The 21,357-nt window shown below is 38.0% G+C and overlaps 1 protein-coding gene across 1 annotated transcript; it reads left to right on the top strand.

Annotated features, from left to right (window-relative positions):
* The first annotated feature begins 9,784 nt into the window (after nt 1-9,784).
* On the top strand, nt 9,785-18,194 carry bnip1b (BCL2 interacting protein 1b). Its single transcript, XM_001333689.10, has 6 exons — nt 9,785-9,880; nt 10,048-10,140; nt 11,871-11,962; nt 12,072-12,173; nt 14,149-14,267; nt 15,470-18,194. The coding sequence occupies exons 1-6, from the start codon at nt 9,785-9,787 to the stop codon at nt 15,664-15,666; spliced, it is 699 nt and encodes a 232-aa protein (XP_001333725.2). The 3' UTR covers nt 15,667-18,194.
* The last annotated feature ends 3,163 nt before the right edge of the window (nt 18,195-21,357 follow it).

The following is a 21,357-nucleotide window of genomic DNA, read 5'->3' as shown; positions in this document are numbered from 1 at the left end:
GTAAATATTTAATGTACAGCGTCATATAATAAAAGTCTTCATTTTTATTATGCAAAATATGAATTCGCATCTGAAACGTGAGATTCCTCTACAGCCGTAATCTCAAGCTGCTCTGAATTTATTATTAAATAAATAATAATAACTCATTAAAGGCCTTTTAAAAGTGACTTTCTTCTTAACGCTGAAGTGTGTGTCGCTCAAATATCCTTTTGATCAAAGAAGGGAGAACTATTTTCAATCCTAAACTAAACCTAAAGAGTTTTGTAAAGCTATTTTTCTTTATTTACCTTTCGTAGCATATAGTAAAGAATCTATATTCCGTCCATTATGTGTTGTAACTTCTTTCCCCCCTCCTTTTTGTGTACATAGAAGTGAATTTTTAGATTTATTTTAAACGTAGAGTATATACAGTATATATTAAATATGTAAAAGTAAGTTCTATATTGTATGTAAGAAAGCAAAAGCACTTTGTCTAGACAAAAATACACAAAAAAATACAAAAAGAAGTAAAAAAAAAAAAAAAGGCTTTCCCCTCCCATTTGCTGCTAAACCGACCTCGTTTGAATGCTGCGGTGCGTACTTGACTTTTGCCATCTTGACCAGGGCAGTGTGACAGAGAGGTCTTTGAGAGGACAGACGTTTGCGTGAATCTCGTTGAGTTGTTCGAACTCTGACGTCACAATCTTCATTTGCCTTCAGTAGACGTTTCCTATGGAAAAATACAAATTCTGCTTTGGATTTTTCTTCAGGTCGATGTACAGTGTTGACACATTCTCTCTGGCCAGAGATAGGTATTGTCGTCATTGATTTTTTTTAAGTAATTTTTTACTTGCTGGGTGGGCGGGGATCTGAGGTATTCAAGAAAGTAGCTCAGAAAAAAAATTACAAAGTAATATATATATGAATATCAACGTACTGTAAGGCAGTTCCATTTGCCATGGGGAATCAATTTGGACTTTGTTTTATAATTTCTCTTTAGGAACCCTTCCAGACAAAGACTGGCCTTGCTTGTGCCATGAAAAGCTTTTTCCGAGAGGCATTAGCAAACAAAATGATTGTCCTGTAAAATAAGCTTGATATAGAGATGGAAATGCGTGTTGTCCTTCTGTCCTGCTGTATGGAGCGCGTTTAGTAGTTCTCGTCGCAAAAGCTCTGGCATTCAACATGATGTTGTGAGCTGTGCAGTTTAGTGTTTTAACCAGGGGACTCTGTGGCATTCAAAAAGTTAAGGAAAAGGTTGCTACTTAAAGCCAGTATTTTATCGTTCTTTGTTTTCTTTCGTTTATTTTGTTTGCGCGTCACGTTATTTTTTTAATATAAAGGACGATATTTAAACGTATGTATATTTACACGCGCGCACTTTTTGTATGTGTGCGTTTGTTTTGCTTTGTAGCTTGATTTTAACGTTAACATTCATAATGGGCTGTGACAAAACGAATCAAACGAAAATTGCGATAAAAATACTATATATATATATATATATATATATATATATATATATATATATATATATATATATGCATTAAATACGTTTAAGAAATACAGAAAAAGTTTATATGAATCTATTTATACAGCATTTAACGCAAGTTATAGTCTGACATTTAGCGTTTTATTTACTTTTTTGGCTTTTTTTTGTTTTTTAAAGGGAACTAATGTAGCTTTCTGTTTCATTCACGTGGGCTTTTGGTTTGCTTTCATTTGATCGTTTCGTGCAATTTTATTTGGAACCACCCATGTTTATCCTGATGAAAAGAGTAAGCTATTAATCCATTCGTTTGATCGATTGATTTTTTTTTGTGTGTCTGCATATTGTTGATGATGATTCAAGAATTTTGGAACGTAACGCTGCTAAATCATGTTGTAAAATTGTGTAAAGAATCGAGGATCATTCCCTGTTACATTCAAGCTACGAGCAATGGGTTTTATATTGTGCGCAATTATTTATCGCGAGATACGCCACTATCGCAGTTCGATCTCGATGGAAAGCTCACTTTGAATTCTTCTAAAATGGCTACAGTATATACTCAAGAGCATTCAAACAAGCATTTACACCTTTCCTTTTCGACGGTTAATGTAAATAGATATACGTGTTTGTTCTAAACAAATTGGTGCACTATGCAGGTTTTGCTCTGTAGAAAGACAGGATGTTGCTTTAGTTTACAGCACTTGTGTTTTTATTTTTGAAACAATTATTATTCTGATTTCTGGGTATTGTAAAAGTGGATATCGATGGTAAACAACATGGTGACTAAGCTGAGAAATAAGCATTTCACGGAAGGCGGCCTGTCTTATTGTTGCTAAATAAACATGCTCTTTCCAATATATTTAACCAATTGAATGTTGTACTTTTGTTTTGTTTTTTTCTTTTCGTTTTCATTTCGTTTAACGGACCTTGTTGATTCGTTTTACCATTCTGTGCATTTTGTTACTCTGTATCTTGTGTGTATGTTTCGACTCGAGTGTTCGAGTCAAACCAACTTCACGCTTGCGTAATAGTGAACATGCATTCCTACATATCACGACTTGTAAAATGTTCCATTCGCAAATCTGTACCGATCCCTTTAGAGCTACTGTTTGAGGTCATGGATATGTTTGCATATACACGGCATGACTATCGTGCATGCTAACCTTGCTAAATTGATATTCTTGGAGTTTTTGTGACAGACATTGGCAGAAGAACAGTCTTTATTCGAACCAATGAGCACAAGAAACTTTGATGTAAATCACGTCCATCACACTCCAGCGTTCTGTATTACGAGCTGAAAAGACCCACGTTGCACTTGGTTTTACAGAATTTCCCATGTTCTTTTTGAAATGATGCCTGCAAAATCAGGTGCCTTATTCAGACATGAAAACCCAAACTTGATCTATTGACATTTTTTACCGAAACGAGATTTTACGCCCATTATGCCAAGAATTAATCACCAGTTTCCTCTGAGATTTTCGTTCCTTTTCGTTTGTTTGTGTTTTTTTTTTTCTTCTGCTGTGTCGAGCAGAAAGCTTGCTTCAGATGAGAACTGTTGCTGCTTTGCCCTCATTCAGTTTTCATTGAAAGATGAATGTAGTCTTCCTTCAGTGGAGTCCAATATGATTAAACGTTAAGACTCTGTCCCATGCGTTTTGGTTGAGAGACTATCCAAAGAGTGCTGCATCATAGACTCATTTTTGAAATGTTTATATCATCCATTATATATATATATAGACAAAAATATATAAAAAACCATGTGAGGTATCTTCTGTTTAGATGGATGTGCAAATTTGAATCGTCTCTGCCTTTGTTTTGACCTTGTACTGATTTGGTAGAAGCAGGTTAATTGATTCATTTATACGTGACACATTGTAACTTTTATACGTGTGAGTAGTGGCGGATTCTTCAGAAGCCCTCGGAGCGGAAGAAACTTTGCAAAGACAATGTCAAACCTTGTGAATATTGTGTCCCCTCACAAACGCTCAAGATTATTGTGCCTCCCGATTCTTCTGGTTCTACTGTTCCTCGGATCGCCGGCTATGACCTGGAGCAGAGTCACTCACCAACGAACAGAAATGGCCTTTAGCAGTTGTTCTCCAATGAACAGAATCAAGGTTTTCCACAAACACGAAAAAAACGACACAAACAAAGGTGCGCATTGCTCGGCCTAGATCGACCTGTCTTGGCGGACTTCGGTCGTGGAGGGTGGGAGATCCCGATGGAGCCTCCAAACCGCCCGCAGGCGTTGTGCTTTCCTTGCACTCAGTCACTCCCTCAGAGAAAAGTTGAGTCTTCTTTTGGTGGTCTCTGCTGCATGGCTCCCTTCCTGGCAATGGGGCAAAGAAGCTCTTCGTTTTAATGGGTTCAAAAAAACTTGGACATTGGGTAGGAGTCCTGTCTCGCCACCCATGGTGCTGAATTTCAAAATGTGTACTTGAACACCCTCAGAGCTATGACTTGGCAGGTGCTGTCAGGTCGGTGAACTCTTCCTCCTCCCCGATCTCACGCTAGAAGCCGTTTCGAAATAAACGTTGCTCTTACGACATCTGCTCAAGCCACCGCGACACCTGTGCCAAGACCTGACCCCGCATACAGGGTGCTCACGTTGGACTTGGATCGTGGTCAGAAGGGCAAAGGGCCATGTTAATGTAGCGGTGATAGCTGATTTTGATTGTCTGTTTGCTTGCTTGTTTACTTTTTTGTTTTCTGTTGAGCAAGGCATGGAGAGCTAGTAGGGTCACTTCAGGTGCTTTTCCACTGTATGGTATGGGGCGGTCCAGTTTGCTAGGGCTCACTTTTGTGTAATTTTCCACTTCGTTGTCTACCTAGTACCTGGTATTTCTTTCAGTACCACCTTGGGAGAGGTTCCAAGTAAGCCAAACCATTACCAAAATGTTATGAGTATCAAGTTTGGTAACTTTCAGTACCTAAATATTATAAACACATCCATTTCCTACTAATATTTGAGCACTGTTAAGTGCATTCTTAAACCCTTCTGAGTGGCCACAGTTGGTAGAGGATATATGAACACTGGAGCGTTTCAAAGTGACGTAGATCTGTCTATGAAAAGGGTGTCCAAAGTTGGTCCTGCTGACTTTAGCTCCAGCTTGCTTCAACACACCTGCCTGGAAGTTTCTAGTATACCTAGTACAAGCTTGATTAGCTGGTTCAGGTGTTTGATTAGGGTTGTAGCTAAATTCTCCAGGACACCGGCCCTTCAGGGCCGAGTGTGGACACCCTTGGTCTATGAGCTCATATGTGAGCGATCTGCTGATGAATCGACTGATCTACATGGCTTTGAAATGCTTCAGTGTCTGTGTGTCTGTGTTTGCGCTTGGTGAACAGCCTTAAAGAATAGTGAACAGATGACCTTCATGGCCAATCACAGGCTGCGTCCAAAATCGCCTACTACGCAAGTGGGACTACATTTGAATTTGAATTTACTACACGATCGTTCTATATAGTATGAATGTTAGTAGAATGTGAGCTTGCCAGTTGTCCTGATCATGTGACCTACCTGCATCAGTTGCGTCGCTTCACACCCATTCATGTATTCTCCCGCATTGCAACATGGTATAACATAGCATCCATCGGATGCATACTTCAGAATCTTGCCGAATGTCGTAGGTCACCTAGGTACTTCTTGCCTACTGTTTTTCGATTACTATGAATTCTGACATATTACTCGGCTCGCATATTGTTTTGATCATACTGTATAGTATGGAAGTATGCGATTTTGGATGCAGCCACTGTCATTTCTCTTGAGCACATGAACACAAGAGCCGATCAGTGGTATTTAAGCACTTGCTCAAATGTTAGCAGGAAACGGACATTTTTAAAATTCCAGTACCGATTTTGGTACGAAATTCGATACTTTTGACAACCCTGCTGATCAAAGTGAAATGTCATGATATCACTGTCTGGATTTGCGTCTACAGGTGGGATGGACAAACTTTGTCTTGGAGGGCTAGTGTCCTGCAGAGTTTAGCTCCAACCCTAATCAAACACACCTGCCTATAGATATCTAGTGATATCGAAGACACTGATCAGCATGTTTGATCATTGTTGGAGCTAAACACCTCTAAGACCTAGACTGTGTCCGAAACGGCATACTTCCATACTATATAGTACGCTAAAATCAGTATGCGAGCCGAGTAGTATGTTCGAATTCCTAAAATTTGAAAATCAGTATGCGAGAAGTACCCGGATGACTTACTACTTCCGGCGAGATTCTGGAGTGCGCATCCCATGCATGCTGCGCTATCCCATAATGCCCCACGAGAGAATTCATGAATGGAAGTAAAGCGACGCAACTGACGCAGGTAGGTGACCATGACAAAATGGCAGATGTAGTACGTCCGAATTCGATGAATACTTTTCACATTCTTCCTTTATAGAACATACTTTTCTAATGGCCGAGTAGTACGTTTACATTCAAATGCAGTACCTACCGAGTAGTAGGCGGTTTCAGACGCAGCCCTAGTTTGCCCATCCCTGATGCCTCCATTTTGAAGGTTGGTTTGTGTCCCTCGTTTGTTTATTTTGCATTTACGATGATGTCATGTCATTAGAAGTGGTCAACAATAGCGATAATCCCACTCACTGTACAAGGTACTAAATTGCAGTGGAAATGCAAGCCGAGCCTTGATGAACCTGACCGTACTGCGCAGTGGAAAAGCGACTTTGGACTGTTGGACCCAGATCTCTTGCACTGACGTGCACCGGACACACTCGAATCACTACTCTAAAACAAACTTTACCAAAAAAAGGTCGACGATAAACCTTCGCACCTGTCCGATTGCATCTTTTTTTCTACGCGATTACGCTGCAGTGATTTACATTCCCTTCTAACCTTTGCCAAATTTGCATTGAATCACAAAATTGACCTTCAACATTGGAAGCAGGTTTGCGAATACTTAACCAGGGCCACCAATAGCTTTTCGATTCCTTTTTGTCTTTAGTTTTGAAAATCCATACAACATTCAATTTACGATTGACACAACGTGTCAGCTATATAAAAATAAAGATAAAAAAAACCTAATAAACAATACGTGAACTTGTGCTTCTAATGTTGTATGGTATTCTACTTGATAATTTAGCATGGGATCCTTAAGTAGCTAGTAATGTGTGTGTGTAAAATCCCCAAGTGTAAAACCTCCCCTTTTTTTTTTATTTTTTGCAATTTTGTTGTAGTCACAGTAGGAAGGCTGTATTTCATTGCTAAGTGCTCTGTCATAGATCTCTTGGTGATATTCTTAAGCAAATCTCTGCAGAAGTGTATCCTACTGAAACTAACAGTTACTTGATCCTATTAGCGACGTCTATATTTGTAGTTCACATATATGCCTGTTCAAATACAATATCTTGGCAGTTGTTCTATTTATGTTTCAGTGTTGTGCTGGGTTTTTGACATACTTTGGACATTTTATTTCTTTTTTTTGTGTGTGTGTTTTTTTTTTAATGTTTCTTTTCCATTGGCACAACTAGTTGGAGAACAGCTTGGTTTATTGAGCCTTGTTAGTGTACAGATGTGAAGTAGGCTTAAAAGCAGTTGTGATTGACCTTCAAAATGTGTCTGTGTTATTGTGCCTCTTCTTTATTGGATTTCTTTTCATTTTTTTATTTTTATTATCCTTAATTATGTCACTGCATTGTATCAGCCCGGAGTTGGTACCACAATTCTGCTTGTAACCATGATAGTCTAATTATTATTGATTTTACTATCAGAAATAAACATTAGAACTGCAGCATTTCATCTGTCTTGTGTTTTTTATCACCTTAATAACTGTTTTCGCTTGACTTTCACTTGAGACTCGACTGCTTTATTCTGTTCCTCCTTTCTCTTCCTCCTATTATTTCTCTCTTTCTCGCTCTGTTTTTGGACGCCTTTGACTTCTGGCAGCAAATCAGCAAATTTCTCAGTCAAAATGAAACCAGAAACTTTCCCTTATTATTCTCTGAACAGCTGTGGTGTTGTGCTTTCCTTTTTTACAGTTGTTTGCATGTAAGAACTTATTATAAATAGTGCAATTCTAGTTTCCTGATAGAGCAAATAATATACATAGACCCGCTTGTTTATTAGGTAAACCTTACTGGAACCGGGTTGGACCTGCTTTCGCATTTAGAACCACCTTAATCCTTTGTGGCATAGATTCATCAAGATACTGGAAATATTCCTCAAGGATTTTGGTTCATATTGACATGATAGCATCACACAGTTGCTGCACACGAACACACCACCACCACCAGCCTGAACCGATGCTACAATGCAGGATGGATCCATGCTTTCATGCTGTTGATGCCCAATTCTGACCCTACCATCCAAACGTTGCAGCAGAAATTGAGACTCATCAGACCAGGCAACATATTTCCAGTCTTCTATTGTCCAATTTTGGTGAGAATGTGCCAATTGTAGCCTCAGTTTCCTGTTCTTAGCTGACAGCAGTGGCGCTCTCTGTGGTCTTCAGCTGCTGTAGCCCATCCGTCTCAAGGTTGGACATGTTGTGCGTTCAGAGACGCTCTTCTGCAGACCTCAGTTGTAACAAGTGGTTATTTGAGTTACTGTTGCCTCTCTATCAGCTGGAACCAGTCTGGCCATTCTCCTCTGATCTCTGGCATCAACAAGGCATTTGCGCCCACAGAACTGCCGCTCACTGGATTTTTTCTCTTTTTTTTTGGACCATCTCTTTAAACCCTAGAGATGGTTGTGCGTGAAGATCCCCGTAGATTAGCAGTTTCTGAAACACTCAGACCAGCCCGTCTGGCACCAACAACCATGCCACATTCAAAGTCACTTAAATCACCTTTCTTCCCCATTCTGATGCTCGGTTTGAACTGCAGCAGATCGTCTTGACCATGTCTACATGCCTAAATGCACTGAGGTGCTGTCATACTTATTAGAAATTTGCATTAACGAGCAGTTGGACAGGTGTACCTAATAAAGTGGCCAGTGGGTGTACATTACAGCTGAGTAAATTTATTTTTTATTGTGTGTTTTAATATATCTTTTAGTTAATGTACAGATTTTATTTGAGGAAAGGTAAAAAAATAAAATCTTAATTTTATAATAATCAAACATTTTTATCTTGCTTTACACCACTTTAACATTAAGGTAAAGTTGGGTTTATATTCGCACATTCGTTCATTTAACTGTCTCTATATTGTTTACCACCCTAATTTGAATATTCGGTCAGAATTAGCATGCAAGTATGACTTTAAAACAACATTAGCACTATCTAACTGACTGTAAACATGGTTGTACTTTGATAATCATTGACTGCTAATGTGATTTCCCTATTTAAAATTTGGACAGAATACTTTCTCAAATCATATTATTAGGGAGAATGTCTGAATATCCGAATATAAGGCCAACTTTACCTCTATCTCTTCAATGATGTTACAGCCCTTTTATATATATCAATAATCTAATCAGCCATTTTCATAACAAAGATTTGGTGACATTAAAAGACTTGGAGTGTATCAAAAGAGCAGGAAGACTTACTGAGGTAATGTTGACCTTTCAGTGACAACTTGTGACATACTCCCATTATTGTTTACTATGGTACTTTGAATATTCGCTCTAAAATCACATGTAAGAATGACTTGAAAACAACATTAGCACTATTTATTTGACCATGAACGATGATGTGGCTGCTAAGATTTAGCATATCTGCTAAGATATGATTTCACTATTTAGAATTTACGAAGAATACTTTTCTGAAAATATATTATTAGGGAGAAAGTCTGAATGTGTGGATATAAAACAAACTTTACCTCAGTTACAGCCCTGCTGAAAAATCCAGCTTAAACCTGCCTAGGCTGGTTGACCGGTTTTAGCTGGTTGACCAGCCTGGTTTTAGAGGGGTTTTGGCCATTTCCATCCTGGTCTTAGCTGGTCTGTCTGGAAAATGACCAGCTAAAACCAGCTTGACCAGCCTGGTTAAGCTGGACATAGCTGGTTTTGGCTGGGCTCCTAGCTTGGCTAGGCTGGTCAAGCTGGTCCAGGCTGAAAATGGCTGGAAACCAGCCTGGAAATGGCCCAAACCCCTCTAAAACCAGTCTGGTTAACCAGCTAAAACCAGCCAACCAGCCTAGGCTAGTTTAAGCTGTTTTTTTTTTTTTTTTTTTTTAGAGTGTATGCAATATTTTATTTGACGAAAATTATATAAATCATTGAAGTAAACATGTTTAGCCTCGTGAGCTTTCTATATTTCTATGCTACAACAAAATAAGACAAAAAAAAATTGTACCCAGATCAGTTTTGAGAGCGCATCTAAAAAGGCGCTACTATAGCGTTTGGACCTTCTGTCGTACCGTATGACAACAAACATGGCGTCTTCCTCTGATGTACATGTCCGAATATGTGGCCAAGAGATTATCAAATACGACCTGGAAATCAAAGCTATAATTCAGGTAGACGACATTCTTGAAATTAACATTAATAATGGCATTACTGATATATACATTGACAGATAGTAAGACAAATATTTGGCCGTATTCGCTGGTGTGTGTGTAATTGTCAACACGAAACCCAAATGTCAATTCTTCTTTATAAATGTGTGTTTTTTGGGTCGTGTCAGGATATAAGAGAGTGCTGTGGGCCACAGGCGGTGCTGATGGAGCTAAATTCAACAGTCAAGGAGAAGTTCAGTCTCTTAAGACAGAGAATTCAGGTACATTTGTCATTTCACAACACACGAATTGAGAAGAATCTAGAATCTACGTGTTGTTTTAATCTCTATTGGTTTTCTGTAAATAAAGTAAAAATTAAAACAAATAGAAATAATGATTTTCTTGTAAATGATGTGTAATTGATGTATATTAAATAAAAATGTATAATTTTAATATTTAATAATGCGTTTGCTTAAGGAAAGTCTTGATAATTTCTGTTATTATCGTGCTAATTTCATTGAGGTTAAGGCGGTCTTATATTCACACATTCCGACATTTCCCCTCAGAAAAGTATTGTTTGCAAATTCTAAATAGTGAAATCATATTAGCAGCCACTGACTATCAAAGTATAACATTGTTCACAGTCAATTAAATAGTGCTAATATTGTTTTGAAGTCATACTTACATGGGATATCAGACGGAATACTCAAAAGGTACCATGGTAAACAGGGAGAGTTTCATTGGTCGTCACTGATCAAATGTGCGAACATAAAACCAACTTTACCTCAATGCTAATTTTTATAATAATGCTAGTGTGATTACAGCTAGATTATATCAAGTTTTGTAGAGATTTTAATCATTTTTATTAAACAATACATCATAAGCTAAAATGATGATGTATCTAATAGGCATGGAACGCTAACTGTTTTCAAGGCATACAGTGGTTTGGAAAAGTCAAGGTTTTAAAACTACCAAGACTTTCTGCTATACAGTTTCTACAATTTATGTAAGATTTTTGTTTTATGACAGCAGTATCTCTAGCAGAAAAAATATCCAAGGATGCCGTTCTTAATTGGAAAGAAATCTGCGATTCATCTGAATTATTTAGCCTGACATGTTTACTGTTTTTAAAATATTTTACATTTTTCTCAGAATAAAATAGATTGTGTTTAAAGGGGAAAAAAGTTTTTTTTTCTTATTCAGACAAAAAAAAAAAAACTTTGTCAGTTTATTCATGACAATCTGCTTTTGTATAATGTTATTATTATTGGCAGTATTAATTATTATATGCATATCTATATTTGTTTTATTAAAAACAAGCTTAGATTTGCCCAGTTGTCAGGTTTTAGAGCATAGGGGCGCAGCATGTGTATTTGGAAAAACTTTATGACCACACTTCGGTATTGTTCTTCATTTATTTGTTTGCTGGAAATTAGAACTGAGTTTAGAAATAGTTTTGAAACGAATCTTTGCGCTTAACAAACGAAATTAATTAGGCTAACGGATGTCTGTGCATACAACACGTTTGATGAAACGATGAAAGTGAAGAATGAGGAGGCTCATTCTTTATCCTCTCGCTGCAGATGCTCTGTTTAACTTGCTAGTGAAGCGTTCAGTTTTTACACTTACACCGTCCACCATGTAAATAGCAAATGCACTATGACGCGACACAACTAACTCTTAAAGGGAGTGGAAGATGAGAGATCAGTGCCAGTGGCTATCCTGAAAGCAAGCATTAATGATTTGAACTTCGACCAACAAAGAGAGATAAAGAGAGGTCTTTTATTTTTAATTAAACATATAGACATACTTCCCAAGATACCAGAAATTAATTCTAAACAAAATGAGCTACTCTTTCTTCCTTACTATTCCCACAAAAATACCAGAAACAAATTAAAGTTTCATTTTGTCTGAACTTTAGATAAACAAAAAAGCGTTTCCCTGTTACTTTATTCATCCGTGTTTTCAGGGTTAACCTTGTATTCGAAAAGTCTGCATTTTCTTTTGATAGGACATGGAGCAGATGGCGAAAGAACAAGATAGAGAGACTGATAAACAAGCTCTGTTGAGCGAAACCGAAGGCCATCGGAAGCAGATGTTAAGGTTAGAGAGAAACAGTTGTTTATTGTCTTGTTTTTTTTTCCTGATTACATGCTGAATGTCAGATGTAATGCTTTAATTATACAATATCATCACTAATCTCCTTTCTCAGTAACCAGATGGCATGGAGGAAAGCAAACCTGGCCTGCAAACTGGCCATTGATAACCTGGAGAAGGACGAACTGCTTCAAGGAGGAGATGCGGTGAGGCAGAGGTCAGTCATACTGCTGTCAGGGGCACATTTCAGCCAATCACAATTGACATTTCATTTTGTAAAAAAAAAAAAATAAATATATATATATACATATATATATATATATATATAAATATATATATATATATATATATATATATATATATATATATATATATATATATATATATATATATATATAAAAAAATAACTAATTAATCGCACCTTTTTTAAAAAATTATCGCGATTAATCGCATTTAAAATACTGAAACTTGTAATTTTGGCTATTTAAATGTAAAATTAATGTAAACGCAAGACAAAAACTATTTAAATTCAAAATATAATTGTTATTAGAATTTTTGTTTAACTTGTAACACAGATTTTTTTTTCATGTAAACAACATACCCACAATAAACCATCAAGATCCTGGCTTAACAGCCATATTTATTACAGAAATTAAAATACAGTCATATTAATGCCATTTCAATTTCAAAACAATCAATGCCAATAAAAAAAACATTGATTTCCATGTTGGATTCTAAGTGGACTGCAAAAAAATGCCATAATACAGGAACTGCAGATATGGAAAATGAAAAATTATAATTATAAACTATAGAATACAAACTGTTGCACTCATTGTATAGTTTTATTGCTGTGAGTTGAGAACATTAATTATAAAGTTGAAACAATTTTGCTTAATCCTCCTTTACATTCATCCAGTTGCTAAGACTAGGAGTATCCCGCAAATCCACAGAGACTCCTGGATGCTCGCAAATGAATGATAATCTCTCGCAAACCGGTCCTTAAATACATTGCACACCCCTCTCCCCTGCATCCCTCCTAGCTCTTCAGGTATGTTGCGCGCAACTCACCCCCACCGTCCTTCAGGTGCGTCTCGCGCGCACACGCCCCTACTCAGATACGTCGCTCACTCCACTCCTGACACCCCTCAACGGGCCTGACACAGACACACACACAGACACACACACACAACGCGCTGGAGCGACTCCCTTCAGATTCAACACGCATGATCGCGTTCAAATTTGCTTAAACTAAGCGTTCTAAAGTATTTCTTTATTTCACAAGGATTCTGACACAACAACACGAAGCATACGCTTTCGTTGCGCTTAATGAGGAAACACACTAAAGTGGAGGGCTCATGCTGAAAAGCAGAGTAATGCCCTGTCTTTGACAGCTCGCGACTTCACCAGAGACTTTCTGAGTACATGTACATGAGACACCAATACTCCGATTTTAATATGATTAAGATTATACTCTTATTAAAAGTCTACCGTGTTGCCTAAGCAGTGATTTTATTACCTTAAAGGAACACCGAGTCACGAAATGCGGAGGATTTTCTTTCTGTTCACCATACGGTACCAACTTACAACAGAAGTCGAAAGTTAAAAATGAAACACCCGAAATTGCATGAAACTCTGGATAACCTGGTGATGCGACTAATTGTTTTATACTGAAACTTGCCTTCAAAAAGTGCTTCCTTGGTCTTATACACATTTCTTGCATGTTGAACACACGTCCACCACAACAGGAAGTAAAAAAAACCTGCAACTGCGTTAATTTTTTTAAGATGTTAATTATTTAAAATTAATCGCATGCGTTAATGCACTAATTATGACAGCGCTAATATATATATATATATATATATATATATATATATATATATATATATATATATATATATATATATATATATATATATATATTTAAATTTTACACAATATACACAACATCAACAGTTTTATATTCACACAACATCTAATTTGACCGACACCACAAATATTTTGCTGTTGTTCTGGGTAATGTTAGAAACGGTGGCCATTGACTTCCATAATATTGCTTCATTTGTGTTCAACAAAAGGAAGAAGCTCAAACAGGTTTAGATCAAGTGAAGTGCTTTTTTTTTTAACTTCTTAGCACCGTTAGCTTTACTCTTTTAGTCATTTTGAATAAATTGGTTGTGTTGTTTTGTGTTCAGGAAGGCCACTAAAGAGAGTTTGGTGCAGACATCCAGTGACATCACTGAGAGCCTGATGAGCATTAGCCGAATGATGTCGCAGCAGGTGCAGCAGAGCGATGAGACCATCGGAACTCTGGGTAACAAAAATAGCTCAGTTTACCAATGCTTCTGTTTATAAATGACAACACAAACCTGTTTCTGGAGAATTTTTTAACTTACCTAAAGCCCTGCTCATGCTGTGAGATTTCAGCCACGATTCTGTCATCTGAGACCAATTATGAAATCCTAAAAGATTCCTGAAAGCCCAGGGTAAAATCGGTGATCTTTGATCGTTGGTTTGTCATGTACACAGACAGCCGCTTGGTGCCCGTTGTGATCAGATTTTCCCGCCGATGAAGTTCTGGCAGTGTCAGAAGATTTCAGACACTTTCCTGCAGTGTGACATAAGCGTCAATCCAAGATTCAATAGGAGCTCCGAATTTGATGACGCATTCATGCGACAATTCAACCGTGGAGAAATGTCAGTTTTTTAGGGGTTCGGGGTGAGGGGTCTGAATTACACTCAGGGCCGAAGCAAGCTAAACTGGCGCTCAGAAAGTGACCGGTTCGCAGATGAAAGTGAGGACCGGGAGGGAGGAGGTGGGTGTCACGGATGAAAGTGAAGACCGGGGGGTTCACGGATGCCGCCCTCACTATTCTGCCGCCCAGGTCGCCTCTATGGACTCGCCGGCCCTGATAACACTGTTGAGAACTGGGCACGGTGTACTATGGTGTTAGTAACTACTATGAAGCATGTCTCTGGTGGCCGCTGCGCTCAGATCCTATACCAATGTTGTCAGCCCGGGGGTTTCACAGACCATACCAAATTGCCTGGAGGGGGGAGGGGGGGGCATATCAATCAGCTGGTTTGTCTATAAGCTGACATATAAGTGATCCGCTGATGAATCACAGCTTTAAAAGCTCCAGTGTCCCTGTATCTGTGGTTAAACTGAGTAAACAGTGATGAGTTCAGTGAACTAATGACCCTGATGAACACAATGGCCAATCAGCACAGTTTAAGAACGCGCTTAAATGTTAGCGGGAAATTTACGTTTTTAAAATTTCAGTATCGATTAGTACCGAATTCCGGTATCGTGACCACACTACTTGAGGGAGAGTAAATAATGAGTACATTTTAATTTTGGGGTGAACTACCCCTTTAACAGGAATCGCATGAATATACATGAATAAAATAATAATATAAACATGTACACATTTGAACTGCAACCGCCATTCCATCCTTAACTTTTAACCTTATTGTGGACATTGTGTGACTTTTTTCATTTATTTATTTTTCCAGTTACATCCTCAAGGACTGTACAAGAGACAAATGAAGAGTTTAAGGCCATGACGGGGACCATTCACTTGGGCCGGAAACTTATCCTGAAATATAACCGCCGCGAGCTGACGGACAAACTGCTGATCTTTTTAGCCATCGCGCTGTTTTTGGCGACGGTGCTCTACATCCTGAAAAAAAGACTCTTCCCTTTCATTTAAAGCAACTTTACACTGCTGGACTAATACCAATCTGTGATTGTTACCTCTCAAATTAGCCTCACGATTCTTAAAGGGATAGTTCACCCAAAATGTACAACTTACGTACTATTTACTCACCCTTAAGTTAATCCAGTAACTTGGAAAATGTTTTCAAGAAAGCTAAAAACCTGTAACCATTGACTTCCATAGTAGGAAAAACAAATTTTATGGAAGTCAGTGGTTACAGGTTTCCAACATTTTTAAAAATATTTTCCATTGTGTTCAACAGAAGAAAGAAACTACATTTGAAACAAGTAAAGAGTTACATAATGTCAGAATTGACATTTTTGGGTGAACTATCTCATGAATGGAACGTTCCACTTTTTTACAACTCCCATAGAATTAAACAGTTGAGTTCAGTCGATCTTTGTGTCTGGCTTTAACACTTTTAGCTTAGCTTAGCATAAATCATTGATTCGGATTAGACCATTTTCCCATTTTTTAATCCATTCAGCCAATCTCTGAGTCTGGGGTAAACATTTTTAGCTTAGCTAAGCTTAGCTTAGCATAAATCATTGAACCGGATTAGACCATTTTACCATTTTTGAATCCATTCAGCCAATCTCTGAATCTGGCGGGAACACCTTTAGCTTAGCTTAGCATAGCATAAATTATTGAACCGGATTAGACCATTTTTAAATCCATTCAGCCAGTCTCTTGAGTCTAGCAGGAACACTTTTAGCTTAGCTTAGCATAAATCATTGAATCGGATTAGACCATTTTCCCATTTTTGAATCCATTCAGCCAATCTCTGAGTCTAGCAGGAATAGTTTTAGCTTAGCTTAGCACAAATTGTTGAACCGAATTAGACCATTTTCCCATTTTTGAATTCATTAAGCCAGTCTCTGAATCTGGCGGGAACACCTTTAGCTTAGCTTTGCATAGCATAAATTATTGAACCGGATTAGACCATTTTTGAATCCATTCAGCCAGTCTCTTGAGTCTAGCAGGAACGCTTAGCTTAGTTTAGCATAAATTATTGAATCCGGTTAGACCATTTTCCCATTTTTGAATCCATTCAGCCAATCACTGACTCTAGGAAGGGTTGCTGCTAGAGCGGATACGTTTGCGGCCGGAAGTTAACGCAAATTATTTTTGTTATTTATTAAATTTCTCATTTGTTGTATTTTATTAACGTTTACCCTCACCCCAACCCTAAACCCAACCCTCACAGTACTGTAAAAATATTAATTATTGTTATACAGTGTCATAAAAAAAATGCTGCTTTATTAATGTGCATATCGCACTTCCGGCCGGCCGCATATCCGATCTAGACTTTACCTCTGGGGAGAGCACTTTTAGCTTAGCTTAGCATAAATCATTAAAATGGATTAGACCATTTCCCCATTTTTGAATCCATTCAGCCAATCTCTCACTCTGGCGAGAACACTTTTCGCTTAGCTTAGCATAAATCAGTGTTTTGATCATTTTTCAATTTAAAGCTTGACTCTTCTGTAGTATAATCGTGTACCCAAACTGACGAAAGTTGCTATTTTCTAGGTGGATATGGCTAAGAACTATACTGCATGGTTCCCTATTTATTATACAAGAATTAGAGTATATAGTTCCTAGCCATATCAGCCTAGAAAATAGCAACTTTTCATTTTCCGTCAGTCTTGGTACATGATGTAACTACAAAAAAGTCAAGCTTTAAATAGAAAAATTACTGAAACACTTTTTTTCCAAAATTTTGAGCGAGATGCTAAGGGTCTAATCTGATTCGATGATTTATGCTAAGCTAAGCTAAAAGTGCTCTTCTTTGTTATCGGCTGAATGCGTTCAAAAATGGTCAAACTCAGCTTGACATATGAGATATCAGCTCCTGCTTGACCATTCCGATGGTGTTCACGGAAGCCTTTTACTGTCCTGTCCACCTCAGGAACGCTATCTTCGGCATCATTGTGTGGGGACTTTTTCTCAGTAGTTTCGTCGGCTTTATGCTCGTCGTTCTTAAGCTTTGGTCGATGCTCCATTATTTCTTGGTGTTCAACAATGCCAGGTAACAGTTTTCCACTATTTGGAGAGGATTTCAGTGCTTATTTCAAGTATTATTAAATGATTTCTCAGGATCTCGATTGTTTATGTCCGCTCAACATTAGGTGACTCCAAAAAATGAGCCTATTTCCAAAAAAAAAAAAAAAGTGGAGTGTTTCTGTAAATCCAGTAATTCTTCAAAAAGTTGGCACTCAAGTGACGACAGAAGCTTCACAACTCTCTCTGGGGACTCAAAATACTGAACTACTATTATCAAATCACAGGAAGAAATAAATGCACTTTGCTATCTTATGCATTTTGCTATATTAGTCTTACTAATTGTTGTTTTTGTGCATATTTAGTAATATTTTATAATTAATACAGGTGTTTGCATAAGATGAAATGTTTAAATTTGGATTTTCCTAAACTCTGATGTCTTGTGCCTTATGTATTGTATAATAACACCGAATAATAGAGTTCCTGAATGTAACTTATTAAAATAAATTGGAAATGAAGATCGGGGAAAGTGCTTATTTCATATCAGTATGACTCTAATCTGTAGTCATTTTCTGTAATTACAGTAAACTCCGGATTTAATCTTCAGATTTCTATATGAATGATTATTCACTGATTCTGACTGGTCTCTTCAGTATGGCTGTGCAGTGTTGCTGTTGCTTGTTCATTGGTGGAATGAACCACCAGAGGGTGATGTATCCCTTTTTTCCCATCTCCTTATTTTTGTTATGCTCTGATGTGTACCTTCATTTGCAGACTGTTTGAATCTGATTAGTTTTAGTCTCTTATCAGGTTACATGTTTTTTTTTTAATTGCTTAAAGCCTGGGTGTCAAACCAGTTCATGGAGGGCCGCAGCTCTGCACAGTTTAGCTTTAATCTTAATTAAACACAACTAATTGAGCCTTACAGGTAAGTGTGTTAAGGCAGGGTTGGAACTAAACTGTGCAGAGCTGCGGCCCTCCAGGAACTGGATTTGACACCTGTGCGTTAAAGAGATAGATCATCTAAAAATGAACATTTCCTCATCACCCACACTCAATTGGTTGTCAGCAGGGGCAGACTGGCCATAGGGAGCACCGGGACATTTGACACCGGGACATTTCCTGGTGGCCTGACGTTCTATCTAGCCTGCCACCGTGATTCCACCACATCCCAAAGGTGCTCTATTGGATTGAGATATGGTGACTGTGGAGGCCATTTGAGTACAGTGAACTCATTGTCATGTTCAAGAAACTAGTCTGAGATGATTCACGCTTTATGACATGGTGTGTTGTCCTGCTGGAAGTAGCCTTTAGAAGATGGTTACACTGTGGTCATAAAGGGATGGATATGGTCGGCAACAATAAGGCTGTGGCGTTGACACAATGCTCAATAGGTACTAATGGGCCCAAAGTGTGCTAAGAAAATATCCCCCACACCATTACACCACCACCACCAGCCTGAACTGTTGATGCCAGGCAGGATGGATCCATGCTTTCATGTTGTTGATGCCAAGTTCTGACCCCACCATCCGAATGTTACAGCAGAAATGGAGACTCATCAGAGCAGGCAACGTTTCTCCAATCTTCTATTGTCTAATTTGGTGAGCCTGTGTGAATTGTAGCCTCAGTTTCCTGTTTTTAGCTGAAAGGAGTGGCACCCAGTGTGGTCTTCTGCTGCTGTAGCCCATCTGCCTCAAGGTTGGACATGTTGTGCTTTCAGAGATGCTCTTCTGCAGACCTCGGTTGTAACGAGTGCTTATTTGAGTTACTGTTGTCTTTCTTTCAGCTGGAAGCAGTCTGGCCATTCTCTTCTGTCCTCTGGCATCAACAAGGCATTTGCGCCCACAACAATATTCAACATTAATAACATGTATTTATATGAGATGAACATTTTTGTGTAAACACTGATGCAGTTGTGAAGATTTCCTCAATATTCATGCAGCATGAATCCACAAAAAGCCAAACAACTGACTATGAGATTGATTTATTAAGAATAGTTTGTTCTATGAATACATTTGATTACTTTGATACAGATCTCAAATAAGAATATAGATGATAACATAACAAAATACGAAAATAAATAGTAAAAGCGTGAATATAAAATGTATTACCAGCACTTTATAGTAGCTGCAACAAACCTGACGTCAAAATAAAAGTCCTTAAGACACACGTCATGCATAACGTTGAAGAAATTAATTTAAATAGAGAAACAATAATAATAATAATGTGAAATATCTACAAGACACGCACCGGAAACTGATGGGAGTGAGTTATGCTTGCCTTGTGAAAATATGGAGACATTATGCGATACAGTATATCAGGTACAGAGATGAGGTAGGTCCAAAAACAATGTTCTGCATATCATACGTGACAATATTAGTGTGCGAGACTGTATTCTGTTTAGGAAGGCAGAGGTCTTCATCACATATGACAGTAGTTTACTCTAAAGCAAATGTGAAGTCTGATATGACAGATAATGGATATGTTGGATTGCCTTGGCAACGGCAGCACTGCAGTGCAAGAAAAGTGTGAAGTTAGAGCTTATATCTGCTGCTGAGACTTTATCTCACAATACCATGTCAAGGTCACCTTCACATTCATACCTCACCCCAAAATAAAAAGAAGAAAGTCTTTAAAATGAATTACAATGCTGTCCTGATATATCTGCACTATTTTTTTCTTTTGGTTGCTTTAGCGCTAAATTCATTTAACTGTCATGTTTAGGTGGCGACATTTTGGGAATGTTGGGAATATATGCCCAAGGATACATTTGAAAACTGCAAAACATGTGCCCAGGGCTTTGTCTGGCCCCATTTTGTGTGTAAAATGAACGCTACGGGCTGCTAATGTTAGCGTCTGTTGCTTTTGTGATACTTTTATGACGCGCTAACAGAAACTTCTGTTCCTATTCGCGATGCTTATATGTGGTGCTAACGCTAACTTTTGTTCCTTTTCACAATGCTTATATGTGGTGCTAACACTAACTTTTGTTCCTTTTCACAATGCTTATATGTGGTGCTTATGCTAACTTCTGTTCCTTTTTAGTAAAACTTCTACAGGGCGTTAATGCTAACTTTTATTCCTTTTCACTATACTTCAATGACGCGCCAACGTTAATTTATGTTCCTTTCCGCGATACTTGTATGTGGTGTTAACGCTAACGTCTGTTCCTTTTCGCAATAATCATATGTGGTGCTAAGGCTAACTTCTGTTCCTTTTTAGTAAAACTTCTACTGGCCGCTAACGCTAACTTCTGTTCCTTTTTGTGATACTTCTATGGCGCGCTAACGCAAACTTTTATTCCTTTTCGCTATACTTCTATGGCGCGCTAAAGCTAACTTCTGTTCCTTTTTGCGATACTTATATGTGGTGCTAACACTAACTTCTGTTCCTTTTTAGTAAAACGTCTACAAGGCGCTAACATTAACTTCTGTTCCTTTGTGTGATACTTGTACAGGGAGTTAATGCTAACTTCTATTTTTTTGTGATACTTCTGTAGGGTGCTAACCCTAACTTCTGTTTCTTTTCGGGATACTTCTGTAGGGCGCTAACGCTAACTTCAGTTCCTTATTGTGATACTTCTATGAGGTGCTAATGCTAACTTCTCTTTCTTTCACAATACTTCTACAGGGTGTTAACGATAACTTCTGTTCCTTCTCATGATGCTTTTACAGGGAGCTA

Source organism: Danio rerio, chromosome 21 (genome assembly GCF_049306965.1).
Source record: "Danio rerio strain Tuebingen ecotype United States chromosome 21, GRCz12tu, whole genome shotgun sequence".
Taxonomy (NCBI): domain Eukaryota; kingdom Metazoa; phylum Chordata; class Actinopteri; order Cypriniformes; family Danionidae; genus Danio; species Danio rerio.
This window is presented reverse-complemented; position numbering and strand designations above follow the sequence as displayed.